At 43.6% G+C, this 22,034-nt stretch overlaps 2 protein-coding genes across 5 annotated transcripts in view; both read left to right on the forward strand.

Moving 5' to 3' along the window:
• LOC115387962 (band 4.1-like protein 1) overlaps window positions 1-47 on the forward strand; it is an 85,807-nt gene extending 85,760 nt beyond the window's left edge. Inside the window, 1 exon segment of the mRNA XM_030090869.1 lies at window positions 28-47. Within this exon segment, the coding sequence (XP_029946729.1) occupies window positions 28-47 (20 nt within the window).
• A 2,339-nt stretch (window positions 48-2,386) lies between these two features.
• The window catches only part of LOC115388156 (band 4.1-like protein 1), a 45,144-nt gene continuing 25,496 nt past the window's right edge, over window positions 2,387-22,034 (forward strand). For 3 of the 4 annotated variants that reach the window (XM_030091102.1, XM_030091104.1, XM_030091105.1), the window contains exons 1-8: window positions 2,403-2,552; window positions 9,790-9,894; window positions 15,515-15,557; window positions 15,663-15,738; window positions 16,095-16,313; window positions 16,666-16,753; window positions 16,856-17,008; window positions 21,735-21,832. In XM_030091102.1, the coding sequence (XP_029946962.1) occupies window positions 2,403-2,552; window positions 9,790-9,894; window positions 15,515-15,557; window positions 15,663-15,738; window positions 16,095-16,313; window positions 16,666-16,753; window positions 16,856-17,008; window positions 21,735-21,832 (932 nt within the window). Of the gene's footprint in view, window positions 2,553-9,789; window positions 9,895-15,514; window positions 15,558-15,662; window positions 15,739-16,094; window positions 16,314-16,665; window positions 16,754-16,855; window positions 17,009-21,734; window positions 21,833-22,034 lie in introns of all 4 variants that reach the window. The other variant, XM_030091103.1, reaches the window with a different exon arrangement.

Genomic DNA, 22,034 nt, shown 5'->3' on the forward strand with positions numbered 1-22,034 from the left:
TCAGTCTTCCGTTGCGTTTTTATCCAGATAAGCCTCAGATGGATTAAGTTAGGGAGCGCGCACCTTTCGCCACTCTGTCAAAGACCACGTTTACACTGCAAGCCTCGATGCACAGATCACATCTGCTGCCTAAGTCAGTTATTTTTTTTTTTTTTTTAGCTTGTGGCTGCACATATTTATGAAGTGACCCATATCTGATGATATTCTGATGAATACACTTACCTTACAACAGAAACATCAGAAACATCCCATGTGTTCACTTGTAGTGTTTACAGACTTCAGGCTGTTTCTGAACCAAATGCTGACTCAAGCCAAAAAGTGGATGATTTGAAATTGATGCTCATGTTGTGGCGCAGGAGGAGTTCGCCAAACAGCAATTATGACCCTTATTTTCCTTCTGTGTCCTGGTATCTTGTGCATAAGCTGCAATTATTTTCTCTTCTCCCCAAAGACTGAGAAGTCATGTGACTGCCTCAACTGACCACCGTGCCGGATTTTCCTCCTGTCAGCCTCCATGGTTCTCATTACTTCGCAAGTGACAAAATAAGCTGGATTAGATGATAATAAAATCCTATCGGCCTGGTCATAAAGTGGTCGTTTTGGCACATATATGATACATGTCAAATTATTTTCCACACATGAATGAGGCCTGTGTCTCAAAATCCCCCAGGTCATGTGTCTTTTTGTGGCTCAAATTACACTGACAGTATAAATAGGACCATAGTGCCATCACATAAAAACAACCCCCCCCACCCCACCCCCCCGACCCCCCCGACCCATTCACACTCCTGTTGAATCACCCAGATTGAGGGTGTGTGTGTGTGTGTGTGTGTGGTGTGTGTGTGTGTGTGTGTGTGTCAGTGGGTGTGAGTGTTGCGTTGGGGCGGGGGGGAGTGAGGTGGGAGGGGTGGGAGGGGGACTGGACGGGGGGGGGGGGGGGGGGGGGGGGGGGGGGGTGCCCTGGATCTCGGGGTGCGTGGGCGGAGCGCTGGGGGTGTACTGGCCTGGGGCGGGTAGCCGCCCGTGTGGGCCGGTTCCCCGGGGGGGTCATGGCCCTCGCCTTGACTCTTGGGCTCTTGGCAGCTGATTTTTCCTTTGAGTTTCTGTAGTTTTTCCATCGTGTTGAACACGTCTGCTCATTCTCCCCAAATGATTATGGGGAAAGATCAGATTCTGGTCACTTTCCTTAAAGGTGCATTAAGGATTTTTAGACTTTAAAAATACTTATTTTCCACCATATATATGTTACAAATATTCAATGATGTGTACAATGTGCCCTGACATATTCATTGTAACTACCTCTAACAGCGCTAAATTGTCACTTAAGAGTTGCAGTGCCGGTCCGGCACCAGAATTTTTTGGGGAAGAATTTGAGATGATGTGACATAATGCATTATGTACTAACGTGTGTTTTTCTGCAGTTTTTTTTTTTTAAATCTATCTTCACTACCTGTCATGTCAGAGGCAGTGGGTTTTGGAGTATAGACCCATCTGATTGGTTTTGCATTTTCAGCACCACGGACAGCGCTTCAAATGCAAATGATTTAATGCTGTTGAGGTGGTTTTGTTCTCGTCTGCTCTTGTCAGGAGGTGAATTACTGTCTGCCTTCTTATGGAGAAAAAATGTAGTAAAATTTGATTTTTTTTTAAACTCCTTCATGTTTTCTATGTGTAGCTTATGGCAGCCAGTCATGACAGCTATACAGCAGGAGAAAAAAAACCCCAGCCCCCCTTTGCTTGAAACACCTTCCTGCACGCCTGAGTTTTAAGCCGTTAGGCTGTTTATTGGTTTCAGATTTTTACCTAGTTTTAGTGCTTTCAGCCATTTGAACTTTTAGCTATTTAAGCTTTTTAAAGCTGGTTTTAGTATTTTTTTCCCATTTATGAGACTTTAGCCATTTTGCCCATCTTTGCCATTTGTGCTTTCATTATAGTTGTGTTATGTGCTAATTTCTTTCCAGAAATCAAAGAATACGGGTGAACTCTCATCACTGGCAGAACACTTTGAAAAAGCCTATTTTCTTTGTGATGCAGGGTTAGTTATTTGAGACCAGCCTGAGCCCTTCAAAGTGTGGTGCACTCAAATAATTCAACAAGTCAACAAAAAATAAAAATACAAAGCATGACAGAAAAGGCCAGAAAAGAAAGACAGAGACCATTTCTCAGTGTTGCAACAGTCCCGCCAGCTTTATAACAGCTTGTATTTTCTTTTTGTTATGGTTTGCCTTTCCAGCTGTGTGTCACAGTATTTCAGACAGCTCTTCGAACACACACGCTAGCGTCGACAGCTTGGTATTGAGAGATTGGTACATGTGTATTTTCAGGATGATTGATGACTGAATAACTCATCTGATCTAAATGTCTGTTCGTGTTTCTGTGTACAGGACCACAACTCCAAGCTCATGGACGAACACAGAGAAACGGACGACATGTCTGAGAAGACGTCGCCCAACAAGAACCCCAAATCTCCCCAGAAAGGCTCCAAGCGGCTCAAGACGGTCCCTTTCAAAGTGACCCTGCTGGATTCCTCGGAGTTCGAAGGAGAAATCGAGGTAGAGCAATTTGCATTAACACGTTTTCTGGAATTAAACTTAACATGCTCCGAGCGAGCGGCTGCAGGAGTGAAAAGCGTCCTTGGCTTTTTCCACTCCTTTTGTTGTTATTTTCCTCTGTGCCGAACGGTGCTGCACACAGCGGATAAAAAAGGGGCGAAGAGAATAAAAGAGAGGGTGCCACGCTGAGCGCGCACCAGGGGGCGAAGCCAAAGAAATGTTACAGTTTTCTGTAATACACACAGTGGTATGGAAGTTTATTCCACACAAAGCTGTCTGTTGTCATTACCTCAGCTGTGTGAAATAGGACTTTCCCACTCGCTGGGTAAGCAGACAGAAGGTATGCACAGGCGAGGAGAGGCCAGATCTATGTAAGTCCATTTCCTGAGATAAATGCGCGGCATCAAGTCGAAGGTTCGGGGGGGTTTTATGACTCGCGGCAGCGTAAAACCTCTGAGAACAGGTCTATCTTCCTCCCCTGAAATATCTCCCCAGGATTGTGGAGGGAAGGATTTATATCCTATTACTCCACTGAGGGGACCATGACTATGAGTATCGACTGCGCGGCAATATTTCAAGCTGCTTCTGGTTAACTTTGCTCTCAGCTTGGAGATACACAGCTGAATTCAACACTTGATAAGTCTTCTGGAAGTGTGGAGAAAGTGTCTGAGTCGCTGAGAAAGGAGGCTGCCGTCACAGAGACGCGTCAGCATTTCACTCATTTCATCAGATTTGAACCGTATTATCTTCACCAGGAAGTCATCCGTCTTTGTATTCCTGGACTGATTCATGGAGCTGTGAAGTGGTGAATACTGTCGCCTCACAGTGAAAAACATCCTCAGGTAGATTCTGAGTGACGGTCATTTCATGGAGTGTCTGTGTTGTATTCAGCCGGCATCATCTCCAGCTCTCTGCCCCCCAACATGGAAAAAAAAAAAAAAACTGGGGGTCTTAGGACTTTTCCTGCTCTGAGTTTGCACATTCGAGAAAAAACAGAACTGGATTCTTTCTCCAATCTATCAGACCTTGGAAACTGCCCACTGCTTCTATTGTGAAGGGTCCTGCTTGTGTGTGCGCCGGTGTGTCCAACAGAGTTTAGCTGCAGATACTAATCTTCACAAAAGGGGGTCTCCATGGAAATATGTTTTGAATATAGTGCAGATTTTATCTTCGTATTATAAAAGTGATTTTCTGAAATGCACGCTCTTCAATGGTCCCTTCTGCACGGCCCACTAACTGGGTGTTGAGGAATCTATGGTTCTTACGCGACTGCAAGCAGAAAACAGAGGAACAGCGGTATCATGAGCCACCCCGGAGGATACTTAAACACAAGTGAATGAAACTTTTGTTGCGTGATGAGGAAGCAGCTCTTTGAGTGCGAGCGGACGAGAAAAAAAACGTTCTGAAAGTACATTGAGCTATTTTTCCGCGCCACAACAATGGCATTACAGTTTGGGAAGCTTTTGTGTCTTAAGTGCTCTTCCCGGGCGAGTCGCATCGATGCTGGAGGATGGACGAATGCAGCCTTCTCGCTCTTTTGAAAATTGCAGTTCTGCTGGAGATTGAAGCTCCAGGTCAGGGACGGGCTTGTTTTTGTTACCTGTGTGTAATCGCCAGGGTTGAACTCCACGCCTGCCGTGTGTGAACGCTCCCCGCTTCCTTTCAGGAGGCGGTAATAGCAGCGTTGCGTGGAGGCGCGATGCGCTGTGGGATCGCTCTCCCCTGGAGGAGGTGCACAAAACACGGATTAATTAAGTCTCTTGTCATGAGCGCGAGGCAGAGTCCTCCCCCTGGGAAGAGGCCGGCACGCCCCCACCCAGTCCTGTCACCCGGCCCTCCAGTGTCCTGCGCCGTCGAGCCCGGCTGGGTGGAGCTGAGCGATTTTACCCTGCTGGGAATGAATTTGAGTTTCTTTCTCAAGTGCTTGGAAGCGGGATCATCGTGCTGCATCGGGACACTTTTGGGATGTTTGCTTGTAAATATCTGGGAAAAACAGCTGATCAGCTGACTGAGGATCAGGTCTGATCAGTCCATTTATCACATTTGCCTTCATGAGTGTTTGTTGCAGACTGTGAAAAACACTTGTGAAGATTGTTGTTAACAAATGTTTGAAAGAGAAGATTTGTTTATTTTCACAAAGTTTCATCAACAGGAAATAGTTCAGTCTATAAATACACAGTGAAATCACCTGGCTGACGGCAGATTATAAAGTTATATAAAGTCTGTAGGAGTTTTAGCAGAAGGAAATGTTTTCAATAGTCACAGTGGGAATTTCTTGTCCACAAAATTTTACAGGAGTTTTTTCTAGTGGGTTATTTATGTCTGACAACATAGGAATGGTAGGATTTTGTCTTTTTTACATTTAAAAAGATCAAACCTGCCCAGCCTTTCAGGGGAAGCTGCTGCTATAAAGGTGAGAGACATTTCCTCCGCTGGCCCCCCACTATTTTTATCTGTGGACTCTATTCAGGCATAGATCTTGGAATCTTTTCTGAATCTCTCCAGCTCTTGTTTTTCCGCTTTGACTTTGTAACAGGTCATTTCCCAAGTGGCGTATTTCATTTTTGTGCCAATTTTGAAAACTTTCTCGATGGAATCGCACTTTCTAGAGCTGCATCCTGTCACTGCATGGTCGATGCAAGACATCAGATGTGGAAACAAATGCTGTTTCTAGCAGATCGTCCTTGTTTAAAAGGGGTATAAAGTCCACAAAGCTCTCATGTAAAAACTCCTGTCTTTATGGTGTAGTGTTGTGAGCGGTCTCCAGACCACATTTTCAAGGTTGAGGTCTTGACAAAAGCTCAGGTTCTTAAATCCTTCATCTTGGAAATTCTGACCCTGGTCTTGACTTGGTCTCAGGTTAGTTGGTCCTGACCAGAACAGCAGCACAGAGTGCCTTAATTGATCAAAATGCATGTAAACTGAAGCCATTTTGCACTCTTAATACAGGATCTTAGTAATCTTCACCAGCTCCTTATTAAAACTGTTTAGTTCTATATTTAATTCCCTCTCTGGTAGCGTGAAGCACACTCTGGCTATACGGAAACAGCAGTCTCACTGTTGGGTCTCAGAATTGACATTGATATGATAAGACCGTCCCTCTCTACTGTTGCTACACCAGAATCAAAAAAGCTGAAAGAGTGGGGGGGAAAAAAAATCTTTTTCTCGCCTTGGCCTTCAGATATTAAGAAGCAAGACAGCAGAGGGATAATACTGCATCTGTTTCCCTGGCAACAACTTGCTCTGCCTCCCTGTCACCTCACAAAGTAGGCTCAAGGGGAGGAGGTACCATGTGTGAGAAGAGGAATCTGTATGTGTGGTTAAGTGTGAGATCTGCGCATTAACGTGCTCCCTGCTTTGTTCTATATTTAAACTGTGGCATCTGAGCCCCGTGCATAAATTAACTGCGGTGCCTCAATATTTCATATTACAAGCTCAGTGACATACCTGGAGCTTCTCTGTAGAGGTCGAATATGCAGCAGGAAACGCATGTATGAACATCTTTGGCCATTTGGGTGTAAACATTGATTTCACTACTGAGAAATTGTTATAGTCATGTGCATCTAATGGCAGAAACTAAGATTTGGATTCATCCATTTCAGTCAAACTCATTGCCTAATGGAGAATTTGCCCATTTTAACTTTAATCATCTAATACTTTTGGGAGTCTACAATGTTCTCTGTGATACTTCTCAGAGATTACAATGAAATCAGGGCTCATATCCATGAAATTAGGTGATCTAGTGGGAGTTTTTACTTGGTCTGGGACTTCTCTCTGTAGTGTTTCTTTCAGCTCTCAGCATACAAATCATACTGTAGCATCCTGATTGATATGCTCAGTGTTATTTCTTGTTATCAACTGAGATAAAGTGTTGGATGTAGTTTCCTTTGCCCTGTGCTGGGGACAGATATTGATTTGACAGAGGTTTTGTAGGGTAGGGATGGCTTCATACAACTTTTTTACGTCTGATACTGGTACCATTACAATCCCAAAACCTCATTGTCCCCCTCTCTTCAGTTCATCCATTCATTCTCACAAAATCTCTTTCTCTGGAGCAAACCAAAACGTGAAAATCCAAATAGGCCACGTTATTGGTGCTCTTAACGCGATAGCATCAGCTCTCTGCTCCACCCTGCCTGTGACCAGCTTGATATGGGATCAGCATTCACAGCCCCTCTCAGCTCAGTGTGCCGTCTCTCGTCGCTGGGAGAAACATCGTTTCTGCCTCTCTTCCCGTGTTAATGGCTGCCATTGATTCATCAATCTGTTCAGTAAAACGATGAATGCCAATCATCATAATGTAAAAAAAATAGCCATTCATAGATTGATCAGTGCACTGCATGTGACAATGAGGACACAAAAAGGGCAGCTGACAATGAGACCGTATGATCGTCCTCTATTGTGCGGCAGGCTCTTGATGGGACTAGTAAATACTGAACTCGCTGATATTTTCCCCCTTTTTGTCAGAAAGATTGATTTTCTAACACACAGGAGAAAATGCACCAGCAGACTGGATTTATTTCACCAGCAGGGATGAGAATTGATAAGATTTCTTTGATTCCCGTTTCATTTTCTGATTCCGTGCTTACTTTCTTTGTTTCTTATCAATTCTCATTTTGAAAAATACATGAGAAAAGGCATTCATTTAACGTCAAACAGTTAGTAGTAGCAGGTTTTACAAAGAGACAAATGGTGCTAACCTGATAAGTGGTGGTATTAGTTAATTACATGCAGTATTAACAGCCGAGGACGTGCTGATGTTGCCGCTGCTTGCTGGGTAGGAACTCGACTCCTGAAGCGGATCGAGAACGCATTTAAAGTTATGGTACGCTTGTGTGCAGATGTTTCTGCATATTTCCCCCCTTTGATGAAATTTTATTCTTATTGCTGTCAGCCTTTCTCATGAAATCTAACCAGACTTTGGAGTGATTGCGCCGCCTGGGCGCCATGTTTTCCTGCCGCTGTGTTGGTAAATGATGGAATAGAAATAGCTTAAAATTTTGATGAATCGGCAAGTTGATCTAAAAAATATTAATGATGTAACATTGATTTTTTTTAAGTCCCAAAACAGGTAAAGTGAAGTTACTCAGTTCTAAGAAAGAAATATCTAAATGAACTGTATTGACTTCATCTGTGCTCAGTTCATGTGTCATGTTCACGGTGATTAGAGGATGAGTGATTACAGCCCTGATTATATTATCATAATCACAGAAAGATTTCAGGTCTTATTATTCTGACTCCATCATTTATTCCATTATACAATTGAATGGGGTGTAGATGAGACTGAGCATTAATTACAATGAATCAAATAGGGCAAAGACTAATAATTTAATAATCCTTGAAACGGAGTGAATTGTTCACCAAATCGTCTCTTCGAACTGCAACATTTATGAACAACAGAGTTGCTTTTTGCTACTATTCACCAACCACAATACATATTTGCATCTTTTCTAATAAATTGTGTATGTTGAATTGTATTAACTGACTGAATCTTGTTGCATTTGAGACGTTTCATATCTAGTTTCAAACAATAGATATTTATTACACCTGTTTTAATTTTTGTAGCATTTTTCTTACCAGTATTTTTTCCTTTTTGCTTGTTTTTTCCCCTTATTCTTTCAAAGCAGTGTTAGTCATTGTAGTTTGATATTCCAGCTATGCTAACAATTGTAGGTGTTTTAATGGTTATTTTTGCCTCCTTTAGCAGCTTTAGCTATTTTAGCCATGTTGTTTATTTGTTCCTTTTTTTTATTTTAACTAATTTAGCCATTTTTAACAGTCTTACCAGTTTAAGCCATCATAGCTGCTTTATCTTGTCTACCAATTATGTGCAGTTTTAGCCATTGTGGTGGTTGAATTTCACATTGTTTCAGTGGTTTTTAGCTATTTTATCCACAAAAAAACGCTAAAACTGAAAAATAGGCTTCAATGTCTTCTTCCTGCCATTTTGGCCGCTTCTTGCATTTTCTATTTTACAATTGGCAACTTTTTCTCCTCCCTCGTCTGTTTCACCTATTTTTGTTTGTTTTTGCCATCATCAGCCCTTTTTACCATTGTTCAAGTCTTTTAGCAGTTTTTACACTTTAATCCATGTTTTACCAGTTTTTTTCACCCCAATAAACCTTTCATTGTTGTGTTAACCATTTGTCCTAAGATTTTCATTTCTAGTCAGTGTAGCTTTTCCTTCATACATTAAAAGAAAAAGAAATGTGTGTGTGTGTGTGTGTACATATATATATGTATATATATATGTATATATGTATATGATATATATATATATTATATATATATATATATTATATATATATATATATATATACATATATGCACCACACACACACACACACACACCCACACACACATTGTTTTTTGGCTGTTTTCCTGTGCGGGAGAACTGGAATTTGCCAGAAAAGCAACTGCTTTATGTGTTTGCTCACAGTCTGATAGGCTTCTGCCCTCTGTCTGTTGAGACAGCTTTACATCTAAAGAAGAAATATCATCATGGTTAATCTAGTCACACCCCTAATATATATATATATATGTATATGTATATATATATATATATTATATATCTATATATATATATATAATATATATATTAATAGTCATTTTGAAATGACTTCTGCAAATAAAATGGAAATCTGATTAAATATGTGTATTTATGTGTTTTTCCTGAAGGCTTCAGGGAGCTGAGGGTTTCAACACCCTGTCCATTCAATAATTTGCCCATGAGAAGCGGTTCCTTCAGCTCTGCAAGCGAAAACATTCTTTGTGAATGCTGCTGTTAGCTTGTCAAAAAAAAAGATTCCACATGAAAAACCTTTCCCTTTCAATGCTACAACAGGAACTTGCCACCTTGTGAATGTGAAGAAAAATATTTGGAGAAAGGCTCACCTTGGATGCCGTCAATAGTGGAGGAAATCTCTGCCTGCACGGCAAAGACCAATCTTCCACTGCAATTCACAGTCCATTTTCACTGTCAAGTGCCTGATGCAACGCTGACTTTGATACAACACCGAACGACTGAGCCGTTTTATCGCGCTCGGAGCCGGAGAACCTTGAAGAGCCCAGCTGTTCTAATGGCTTCCGATACTGTACTGTTGAGCCAGTTCTCCGCCTAATAAAACCAAAACTGTGGTCGTAATAAGCTGTTATCCACATGTGGTCTCGCGGGAATATTCGGTCTTTTCTCCTGACCTTTGCTTCACCCCTGTGTCCTGTGTGTTTGTCTTGGCAGAAGCACTCCAAGGGACAGACCCTGATGGACATGGTGTGCGAGCACCTCAACCTGCTGGAGAAGGACTACTTCGGTCTGACCTTTGCCGACACGGACAGCCAGAAGGTCAGTCATGAATCGTGTACTGTTGTGACCTCGACGGACACTTGAGTGCATAAACATGGCGCTCGCCCGGTCGTCGGTATTCCTCTGTCGTCTGGAGGGTCGGCTCTCTCGGGGGGCCGCGCTATCCATCACATAAAGATGAATGGAAAATGTAAATTTCCTCGCACAGAGCCGGGACAAAGGCATCTGAATATCTTGTGCAGTTGGAGTAGAGACAGAGAGAGAAAGGGAGAGAGAGAGAGAAGCCTCGTCTACTGTTTGTGAGACACATCTGTGAAATTTAGTGAGAGAGATATTTCTCAGAGGCAGAAATAATTCCATGCGTGGAGTTTAAACCCCTGTGGACTGAAGCCAAAGTTCAGGAAAATTTGAAGCGCTGAGAAGAAAAGTTTGGGCAAAATGACTTCTGCGACTTCTTTCTTTCTTTCTTAACAACTGGGTGCTGCAAAGAAGATGAGACACCTTTCCATCTTTCTGTTAGCTTGTAGCTAAAGGGAAGATTTAATGCTCGGGTCATTCAGGCTAATTAGCTAATCTAAAAGCTCAGGAAGGCTAAAATGCATTTTTGTAATGGAGTTGTTGACGGGTGACAAGGGCAATGAAATCGTCCTGTCTCCGGAGGTCTGGGCATGAATGAGGTTATTTTGCAGAAGTGTTTTGTTTGTGCTGTTTAGAACACGTTAAGGTACATTTCAAATCTGAAGTACTGCTTGTTGCTTCAGAGATGGATGGAGCTTGTTGCACAGGAAGCTTAACGTTTCTTCAGGCATCTTGTCTTCACCTTTTTCCCTGTTGATAGTGAAGTTTTTCAGTTATTAATGGCACTACTACCGGTATGTATGTTACCTCTGGACACGGTTTCTTTGCTGCATTGCTCCAGTCACGATCTGATGGCCTGATTGACTGCTTTAATGCAGATCAAAAAGTTTCACATTTTAATTTGTACTGGGGGAGTTCTCAGTGGTGATTTTCACATTTGAAAGTAGAGAAGGAGGTTCGATGTTGTGAAAAACACCGGAGTATCTTATTTACCTCCCCACTGGCACTGGTTATAATAGACTATACTCGGCTTTAATAGAAAGTGATGAAAATACAGAAGTGTCAAGATGAGTAGTGCTCAGGCTGTGTAATGGAAAAGCACCCATAGATTGATATTCTGTCCTCAGGTCACCCAAAAAATATCCAGTTAAGGTCCCGAAGTTCAAATGTTGAACTTCTTCTAAAGACTTCCTGGATGGTTCCTCGGCAGCTGTGTGAGCAGATACTGCAGACGGTGGTGTGAAGGACCCTCCACACCCTGAACAAGCCTCCAGCTCTGATGACACTCGGTCTGCGTTCCCACGCCGCAGTCGAAGCTTGCTTAATTGGCAGCTGCGTCAAGCAAATGAACCAGAATCATTCCCAGATCCACCTGGAGTGGGTCCGACTCTGCAAGAGTGCTTCTAGCAGCATGCATGAGAGTTATTTAAAGAAAGTGGAGCTGCCCGAGGAGATCCTGCTGAGAGCTTTTCTCACCACCGAGATGAATGTGAAGGAGTCGCTGCAGATGCTCGCACTCTACAGACTCCATACTCTCTTTGGCCTTTATCCTATTGGATGACCCCACCATGAAGGAGGAGTAGAAGGAGGAGGACGTCTATTTGGCCATCTGTGTTTCAGCATGTGTTGGTGGACTGTGGCACAGGTGGTCGAGCAGATCATCTAATTGTAGGGTTAGTGGTTTGATCGCAAATCTTCCTACATTTATACTGAAGTGTCATCAAGTGACACTTTGAAAACTGTTTCTAATTGTGGCGAGTGAAGACTTCACAGAACAGCTTTGGCGTGCGTCTGCATGTGAAGCAGTAAATGAGATTGTCATCCACACCATGAAGGACAAACATGGACTCAGTATCTATTTGAAGATGTTTCTTCAATACAGCACAGATGGTACGGTTCAACGTAAACGTTGTCACTAGTGGGAATGAGAATTATCAGTGGGTCAGTTTTTTTATTCCAGCAGAAAGCATAGCTTAACTGTCACATACTTATTTGCTACTAGTAGGCGCTTCATCAAACATCTCAGCAAATCCACTTAGTGATGCTTGATTACATGAAAAATTAATGCGATTCGTTTGAATTTTCTTGACAATGATGACAGTGGCATGTAGACTGCTGCTGCTTGCTGCTGCTAACGATGCTAGCTAGCCAGGCTAATGCTAGTTTGACATGTTTGAGCTGTTTTTTCACCTGGTCTGAAATGATAATGCATGACTATGCATGTAATTCACTTGAATGTTTAAAGGTTGAGACAATAATGAGGTGTATTTAGTGTGAATATATGGAGCTGGGATGCTAAATGCTAACATCCAGAGAACTGCAGTGAGCGAAGGTCTTCATAATTGAAAGATATTTAAAACTGAACGAACTCTTAATGCACAATATATTTCAGGAAGACTGTTTCAGATATTGTCACTATTGCACCAAGTTTTGACTGCTTCTTGGACGTTCCTTTTATTTTAGACCATAACTCTAGTCTTCATAGTGGTTACAACTGTTGGCATGAAGTCGATCCAGTCAATACATCTGATTGAAAATGGCTAATTTAGCATCACCTGAAGGGAGCCTGCTTTACCATTGATCATCCAATCGATGGACCAGTCAATCCGTCAACAAATCAGTCAAGCCTTAAATACTCCCACCTATCCATACCAAGCCTTTCCTAAAATTTAAAATAAGTTGAAGTTATTTAATATGTATATATGCTATTTAAAATAGAACAGAAAGGTAAGAAGATTAACAGCAAGAAGAATATCCCATTTAGATAAAGCTGAATAATTTAATTTATTGTAAAGACATTAAAACAGAACTGATAAACAAAACTCCATTAAAGCCAAGCTGAATAGCTCGATACGGAGTTTGAGTTATTGTTGCTACATCGCATGAGACAGGACAGACATCAATGTCATCTTCAAATGTAGCAGCGAACTGATCGTTGTTGTCCTTCCGCACTTTGTATCCTTTGACTTTAGTCTGGCTTCAGTACATTGTCGTAAAGATAATTCTTTGATTTAGTTGTCTGTCATCTGATTTCTTCCTCTTTAATTATTTGTGCTCTCTCTAACACGTTTGAGCATTGAAGTCCGCCTGCGTATCGTTTTGACATTTATGAGAGAAGGTCTGCGTCGGTTTGTCTTTGACCGTTATTGCTTTTGCGAGGCGCACATGCCAGGATAATTAGCATACATGCAACTGACGTGAGCTGATTGGTCCGACCCGTCAGCTCACATGAATCGCCTTTGTCTGACGTGAGCTTCATCTTTTCGTTTGATGTGAGTTCCCCTGAGGGCAGGTATGTGATTGCACAACAGGGTACAGAGGCACCTCGCGCTTTTTTAAAAGACGGCAAAGATGACAAGACTAAGTCCCCCTTTTAACATGTGTGACAAATCCGCTGTCATTGTCGTCGGGCTGTGACTTGATGCGCCGGATCCAGCGTGGTCCAGGCCCCCACGGACAGGTTAACTGGGGTGTTTCAGGGGTAAACCTCTGAAAAGTTCAAATATGTTCCTGCTTCCGACTGCAGGTGAGGCAGCAGCTCAGATCAATACGACAATCTCATCAAAGGACGGCTTATCAGAGCGCAGCTGGAGCCTACTGTCTGCGCTCGACGCTGATTGGTAGACCAAACAACCCAGAGAATTGAATTGTCATTTCGGATGCCCTTTCTCCGACTCGGTCGGATTTAATCTTTCTTCTTCGGGGGGGAAACAGTCGCTCAGGGTGATTGCTTTATGAGGTGAGGTTGCAGAAGCCAGAGTGAAGCCTTGAACGGTCAGTGATTAAAAGTTGGTGCTGCTTTTCTGCAGAGAAAAGCAAATCAGCAAAGAGCTTCTAGCTAATTGAGTGCTCTTTGCCCTCAGCTGATATGAGACAGATTCAAAGGGACGATAAATGCCCGAGGCTCTTTAAAGTCTTTAGCAGCCTGATTAAACACTGGAGCAGTACTTCTTTTTGTGTACATGTAAGTGTATGAGATGGCTAATTGCTGGGGATCTGGGGATCGTACTGTATCGGCCCCTCGTGATCCTGGTTGGACTCTGACTGATGTGCCACCTGCTGCCAAAAAGACTGTCAGGAATAATAAGCTCTATAGTGTTCGGGGTCAGGAGGATCAGTTCTCTGCACCACAGGCAGAAAGAGAGAAGACACCTCTGCAGAACAAGACTCAGAGGTGTTAGATTTTTGATTACTATCCTGTTATTCCCAAGTGGTGCAGAGGATGGAATACAGAACAGCAAGTGGACCTCAAACGGCAAGCGAATCAACACTGATCGCCAACGTCCTGTTTCCCAGTCAGGAATCTTTGAATCATGTAGAGAAAGCTGGAGGAGAGGCTGCAGGAGAGAGACTCCTAATATACAGTGGCCAGATACGACGACACTATACGCAAAGTGAGAAGTGAAGCTCAGGACTGTCAGCAATCTAAGGTCTATTTCATGGACAACATTTCAAGTGAAAAAGTATATATATTTTTTCATCATTTAAGAAAAGTTTTTTCTAAAGCAACATTTTGAAAACGATATACTGTACTGTTGAATGATCATGACAGAAATGCTGAAAATGATGGAGCTGTTATGTAGGGCACTGAGTTTCCACTGGTTGCTGTATTGGCTGTACACACACTATTTATAACAGCCATGGGGCGCCTGCGCAGCAACAGCATTTCCTACGTCATATGGGATTTGTGCGTCCAGTCCTGTTTTTTTTTTTTTGTTTTTTGTTTTCTTAGAACTGGTCTAAGTCAAAAGGTCGAGCAGCTATGCTTGACAGTTTTGGTCAGGGTCTTTGAGAAGCTAACATGTCAATATTTTATTAGAAAATGACACAGTTGAAGTTGGTTTTCTGAGAATTTCATCCTATATCATATGTTTTTGTTTTTGTAGCTGCATTATTCAATATTTTAGGTTTCATCTCTATTTGACTGACTGTACCATATCTTGTAAAATTCTCAGACTCACTGTTTCCAGCCCAAACACGATGTAAAACCCGGCCAAAAAAACAAAACTTTGAATGCAAGGTTGTTGGACGTCTGACGCCTTTCTGAAATTACAGAAAAAACTGTATAATGCTGGAACTTAAAGCAAAAATTGAATTAAATTCATTCAGTATGGAAATCGGTACAAAAAATATTTTAGATAACATAGCCAGAGAGAGATGATTTAAGAAAGTTTAAAGGCTGTAGGAGAGCAAACTCAAACATATTTAACACGGTCAGAATACTTGCGGAAACATTTCTGTCCGCTGCCATCTGTGCTTTCGCCTCCAAACAGCTGGATTTACAGCTGCTGCTACGAGCTGATGAAATGCTCCAGCAACCAGATCACAATTGCGGCGCCCCTGTCGGTTCAGTGCACGATCGCACGTCGTGAGATCAGACTCTGTAACTCGACAGCGACGGTGACGACACTGTTAAAATCCTCTCTCCACACGCTGGAGCGGCTCACCGCGAGGGAGCTCGGATCCTTTATTCACCATATGGAGGAGCTTTCATTAGGAACAGTGATGGCAATTAGAGCCTCGGTGCGAATTAGCCGTGTTTCCAGTCCGCCCTGTGTGAATTCTGCCTTCTGTCTTTCAGAACTGGTTGGACCCCTCCAAAGAGATCAAGAAGCAGATGCGCAGTGAGTTTCTCTTCCAAGTAGCTGTAAACATTTCTTAAGCTACGACTGATGAAGAACTTTTCTGTGTTGTTGCATATGTTTAAGATGTTGGTAATCTCATTTCAGACTCCCCGTGGCACCTCGCCTTCTCCGTCAAGTTCTACCCTCCGGACCCCTCCCAGCTCACAGAGGATATCACCAGGTAGCTCTCTGCAACACGGCTGCAGCTGCTCTTCTCATTCTGTCACAGGCTCCTCCGACTTAATCAAAGCAGAAATTATGTACATATGTCAGCAGCGAGGATGACATTGTCGCTTTTCTTTCCCCTCTGACGACGTGTGTTTACATAACAGTACTGTAACAATTCTCCTGGCATATTTGCCCCGGTGTCAAGGCAGCCCAAATCCCTCACTCCTTTTCAAGGATTAGCTGTGGAATGCTGCTAACTGCCACGGATTAACGCACGCTGAATACTTGTCGGAGCTCGCATTAGCTCAGGCTTGTTTCACTGCCAACACTCCCCCTCTTTTCCTCACCCCCTTTCTTCTCCTCTGACAGATACTACCTGTGTCTGCAGCTGAGGGACGACATGCTGTCAGGCCGCCTGCCGTGCTCCTTCGTCACTCACGCCCTGCTGGGCTCCTACACCGTTCAGGCCGAGCTGGGGGACTACGACCACGACGACCACGGCTCCGACTACGTCACCGACTTCCGATTCGCCCCCAATCAGACCCGCGAGCTGGAGGAGCGGGTGATGGAGCTCCATCGAAACTACAAGTACAGAACCCACTGCCGTTAGACGCATCATAGATCGGCTGACGGGTTCCGCCGTGCATATGGCAGGTCGATGCCGTCGCGTCACTGTGCCATCTGTCACCGAGATGTACACAGAGCGAGTCATGCCAGCGTGAGAACAGGTTCTCACTTCGGAAGTCTTTACCGCGCTCTGATTTGGCACTGCAATTTGGCCCAAGCCCAGTACTAAGACACGAGGTGGACGAGGGGAATTAGAGAGGAATATGATCAGTTCATTACTCAGATAATGCTGCTCCCGCTGCGCAGGATTCTCAGTTTATTATTTAGGAAAGCCAGTTGAAGTTGCTCACAGTTATTGTTATGCTGCCCGCAGGGGGATGACTCCGGCTGAGGCCGAAATTAACTTCTTGGAGAACGCAAAGAAATTGTCGATGTACGGAGTGGACCTCCATCACGCCAAGGTTAGCCGTCTGCACAGTCATTTCAATTTTCTCCAAAGTAGAGTTTTTCTAGACCGCATTAATCCTCGCTCATGAATAATTTGTGCCCGTGTTTTGCTGCAGGATTCTGAAGGGATTGAAATCATGCTGGGCGTCTGTGCCAACGGTCTGCTCATTTACCGCGATCGGCTGAGGATCAACCGCTTCGCCTGGCCAAAGATCCTCAAGATCTCATATAAGAGGAGCAACTTCTACATCAAGATAAGACCCGGAGAGGTACTGAGGGGATGTACTCATCATATCTGATCATGTTTCATAGTGGATGTCTGTTTAGTTTCTGGTGTATGGTTGTGTGGTCTCATTACATAAACAGCCAACAGCACTAACTAGTGGCCCTGCATGAAGGCTGATCACCAAGCTGAGCAGAAAGCCTGATAACGAGCCTCATTCCAATCAGCTGCGTGGAAGCAGGGGGACATGGGAAGCATGCAGGCCTGCAGCCCCCCCAGGAACTGAGTTTGACACCCCTGCTTTATTGTTTTATGGCAATTAATTAGTATTTGTATCAGTACTTGGTGTCAGCACTTAGCTAAAGGTTAGTACTTGCAATAAGCCTTTAAATCATGAACATTAATTGGATTTAAATTCAGATAGACTCATTTACAGTTCAGATTTAGCTTATTTTATCTACAAATCTTGTAAGGAAACACTTCCGTCTGTTTCTCTAGATCAAAATTTCCACAAATTTTCATTACTTTCTGTTTTTTTTTTTGTTGACAGTCATCGCATCTGCAGCATCATTTGGAATGTTAAATCATGCAAAATATTACAACTTCCTTTTTTTTTTTACTTTATGAAATGAACCTGACCTTGAATGCTGCGGCTCATTTCCACCTGATGCAGTCAGTTAAAGGGTTGTGGTTCACCTCTTTCTCAGAAACATTGCAGACTGTTGGTGGAGCGGGTTGTTGGTTATGTGCCTGGCTAAAAGGTGGCACCTTCGAGTTCTTTTTTTAAGATCCGATAATATTAAAGTAGCTTTTTGTGCCTTTCTGGTCTAGTTGAAGATCGAGAAATCTCCTTCATGATTCACCTTGATCCATTTTCCAAAGTGCATAAGTGACAATGTCAGTTATAATCTCAATATTATGCTCTTTTAAACCATTCAGGCTGGGCACTTCTGATGAGCAAACTTGCAGATGAAACCAAAACATGAACGCATCAGGGTGCCTGAGCAGTACTTCTGCTACTCAGGCTTATTGCAGAATCCCAGCAGGAGGAGAAACTAAGAAAATCAAGATGTATATTTTAAACGGGAAGTTTGGGATTTTCAGTCTGAGACTCATTCATGTTGGCTGATGTCCAAAGTTGCTTCACAGAAAATTGTAAAATGTTAGAGATGCTCAGTGTTTCCTCATTTGACCATTTAGCTCAGCTGACACGTCTGTGGAGCCTCATCAGATCACATCTATCGATGTTACAGTGCAGTGAAATGCTCTCATCTGTTAACTTTCTCAAACACTTCTCTGTTTTGTTAGATTGTCTCAAAGATGTTCCGGGTGTGGGAATTGATTGCCAGATAATTCGGAGTTTGTGTCAAGTTCTGATCCAGATCAGTGTTTGTGTGACTAAAGTCTGGATCTGAGCATGACTGGCAGCAGAGACTGTGGTATCACTTTCTCTTCTTTCTAGTTGCCCCGCAGTTCCTCCAGCCGGGACTTGATGGCGCTCTCTGCCTCCTCCCTCTCCTACTGGAGCATCTTTTGTTGCCACTGTGTCTGCTGACTCTCCAGCTGCCGCCGAGCCTCCTTCAGAGCAGCCGGGAGCTTCGTCCAGAAGTCTCTCTCTGTCTGCAGCTCCTCCTGGACGGTGTCTCTCTCCTGCTGGGAGCGATGGCGCTCAGTCTGAAGGAGATGGTGTGTTTGTGAACAGCAGCCATCCTCCTGGTCTGTGCATGCTGCCATTCCAGCTGAGGTCCGTCAGACGCCTCGGCTCTCTGCAGTCTTCTTGGTTTCCTGTGGACCTCCTCCTTGGCCTTGTTGACGCTCTCCAGCCGCTTCTCTTTCTGAATGCTCTCAAGAACCAGACGGTTTTCCAGGCCTCAGACTTCAGAATCAGCTTGAAGCTCCTCTTGATCTTTGTCAACCAGCTGAGGCCATCTCCAGGTTGGGTTGAGTGTCAGCATGCAGCTGTTTTTGAGCTCTGAGCTCTAACTTGAGGGCCTCCGCTTCATGCCGGAGCACTTCCTCTCCCCATGAGCTGCACTCAGCTGGAGCTGCAGATACTTATTGAACGAAGTCTGCAGACGAAGATCTTCTTTAGATTCATTCAGGTTTCTTTCAGTTGAGGTTTCACGGAATCTCCGTCACATGGAGAGACGGCCGCTGTGAGACTGTCCGTCATGTCCGCCTGCCTCTGATGCTGCTGCTGCCAATGTTTGACTTCACTGACAAATGACTCAGATCTGTTATTGAAATACACTCTGTTTAAGTTATCAGTCTAAAATAAAGTGGACTCAGTTTGAAGTAGACCTTGAAAACCATTCAAAATGTTTGCCTGTACTATGTAGGCTTTAAGTTTTCTATGTTCTCTTGGTGGGACGTTCTCTCGGCTCTCCAGTCCTTGGGGGATCGTTTTCAGGGGGACACAATTCTGCTATTCAGGCAGGTTAATGTGGAACATAACCTTTTACTTCAGCGCTGCAATATTTTAATATGTACAGAAATGAGTTTGGCGTCGTCCCGTTGTAATTAGTCCTGTCCCGAGGAGGATATCATCTTGATTGCAACCGGCTTGAATGATCCTTCGCTCAGACCGTCTGCAGTAATGTGATGTCTGCTTAGAACAAGCAGCAGCCTTGACATTCAGAAACCGCTCCGGAGTTCGATTCAGCCGACCGCAGGACACTGCTCTGGGATGTTTCAGCCCATTTTTATTGCGCTCAGGTCTGGAGAGGATGAGGCTTGCTCTGGGTACATCCGGTTTCTTCTGTCAATTTTTCACACTCAACTTGAAATTGTGAATGCAACAAACAACTTTAGAAGTCTGTGTGTACGTGTGCACATGTGATGCTGTGCCGCTCGAGGGCTCATGGATCGCGCTGTGGTTTTTCAGCCTAATGATGTATTGTACCACAGAAAGAGCCTCAAGACTTGATAATGTTAACAGATGTTTTTGGAGGCTTTTATTTCCACAGGCAATAAAAACAGACGACCTCACATGATTCAAGCTCTATGTAAAAAAAAATCTGCTTTTTAGTCTTGAAGTAGTAACTGTTACATTTATGATTTGTGCTACTTATTTTACTGAAGCCCCATTTACACAACGGTTAAGTTGAAATGCATTGTTTTAGCGTTTTAATTTGGAAAGTATTGCACATTGTAGTTTTCATGTTGGCCCACTAGTGGGCCCTGTTGGCTGTTTTTGTAATGAAGCCATACGCGTGTGCAGAGAACAGTACCCTGTTAACATTAACAACAGCGAGCTGTATGTACAGACGACCAAGGTGGATTGATATTCTGGTGACTCAACGGTAGAACTACCAAGTCCAGGAGAATCTGGGCCGAGAGTCTACAATTTTATTTAATTTTTAGCAGACGCTTTGTCCAAAGCGACATACAACACTGGGGGCAATTCAGGGTTCAGTGTCTTGCCCAAGGACACTTCAACATGGAGACAGGAATCAAACTCACAACCTCCCGATTGTAGGACGACCGCTCTCCCCACTGAACCACAGCCGTCTGAGAGTCACGACGCTCCGGAGGAAAACATCGTTCGTATTGTCCATCTACTCTTGCGTGTGCAGAAGAACCTCACTACGGCTGTGGCAGTGAATTTGTATTAGTGTTTCAGAAGACTGGAAACATTTCCATGAAGAGGAAATCAAAGTGTTTCAGAAAGTTGTTTTCAGTGGCACCGTTGTCGTCTAGACGGACTCCCAAAGCATGACGATAGTTTTGTTTTCATTCAAACGTTGCATGAACAGGGCCTAAATAAAGTAACAAGTTAAAAAAACAAAACAAAAAAAAAAAACTTGTTGAAGTGACGTTAATATGGAGTTTAGTGCTGACCAACATTAACTTTTTGTGTTTAACAATTGTAATTAGCCTTTTAAAATCTTAAAATTGGCCCCTCACTTCAGTGAAAAGTATAAGATCTTAATCCAGTAATGCTAACAAGTAGTACGGTTGAACCCAGCGACTAAAATAACTCGCTGTTTACAGCGGTTTCAATGGAGCTTTTTTGAAAATTGCCACCTTGGGACTATGCTTCACCCAAAACACAACAAAAGTTTTGCATTTTCACTTGAAAACATTGTCATGTAAACAGCGCGGAGGTTTGATGGGTTGGGAGACGTTATAATAAGTTGTCCTTTCCCTGATTAGGACAGCATGGCGTACCTTTCTCTTGGCGATTGACCTCGAGTTTGATGTGTTAAGTCTCAGATCTCCGCCTCCTGGCAGGGTCCTGTGTCGGCGCCCCCACGCTGCGCCGTACGGCGCTGCAGCCCCTCGAAGAGTCCGGTGACACAGTGAGCCTGTGATGGAGCCAAATAAAGAGTCCCTTTAACAGCCCCGCTGCAGCTGCAGCCACAGAGTGTAAATATAGAGCCATGGAATAGATTTTCCACTGGCCGTTGTCCTCCTCAGCTCTGATCTCCATCTGATGCAGGACTGCTACACCAGTCAGCAAATGCTTTTTCATTTTTTTCTTTTTTTAGCTAAATAATTTTATATCTTTGACTTGGACATCTGAAGATAAAGGATCTTCAGCCTTCATGACACAAAGAAGTTTTTATGGTTTTCTACCAAAATAGTTTGTTTATGCTAATTATCAGCAAAAACAAAAAAAATATGTAATTTGACATTATTAATACCCGTTTTTTATAGCCGCTGCAGAGGAGCTGAAGAGCGGCATGTGGCTCCAGAGCCGCAGGTTGAACACCCCTGCTGCAGTCTGTTTCAGTGGCTTCAGATTTCTCCTCCTCTCTGCTTTCCTGCAGTACGAACAGTTCGAAAGCACCATCGGCTTCAAGCTTCCCAACCACAGAGCTGCCAAGAGGCTGTGGAAGGTCTGCATCGAGCATCACACCTTCTTCCGGTAAGAATCGATCCCGCCGCCCGCGCTCGGACGGGTTCGAGCCGAGCGCTTCCACGTGCGCGGCTTCATCGCAGACGCACACGTTAAGTTTGCCAGCTGAGCTGCGAGCGCGATGAATACTGATCGGTCTCTGCAGGAGGAGCATCCAGACAGGCGCTGAATGATGAAGCTGCGCGCAGCCTGCATGTTAAAGCTGCTCACT

The sequence above is a fragment of the Salarias fasciatus genome, chromosome 5 (assembly GCF_902148845.1).
Source record: "Salarias fasciatus chromosome 5, fSalaFa1.1, whole genome shotgun sequence".
NCBI classification, from domain to species: domain Eukaryota; kingdom Metazoa; phylum Chordata; class Actinopteri; order Blenniiformes; family Blenniidae; genus Salarias; species Salarias fasciatus.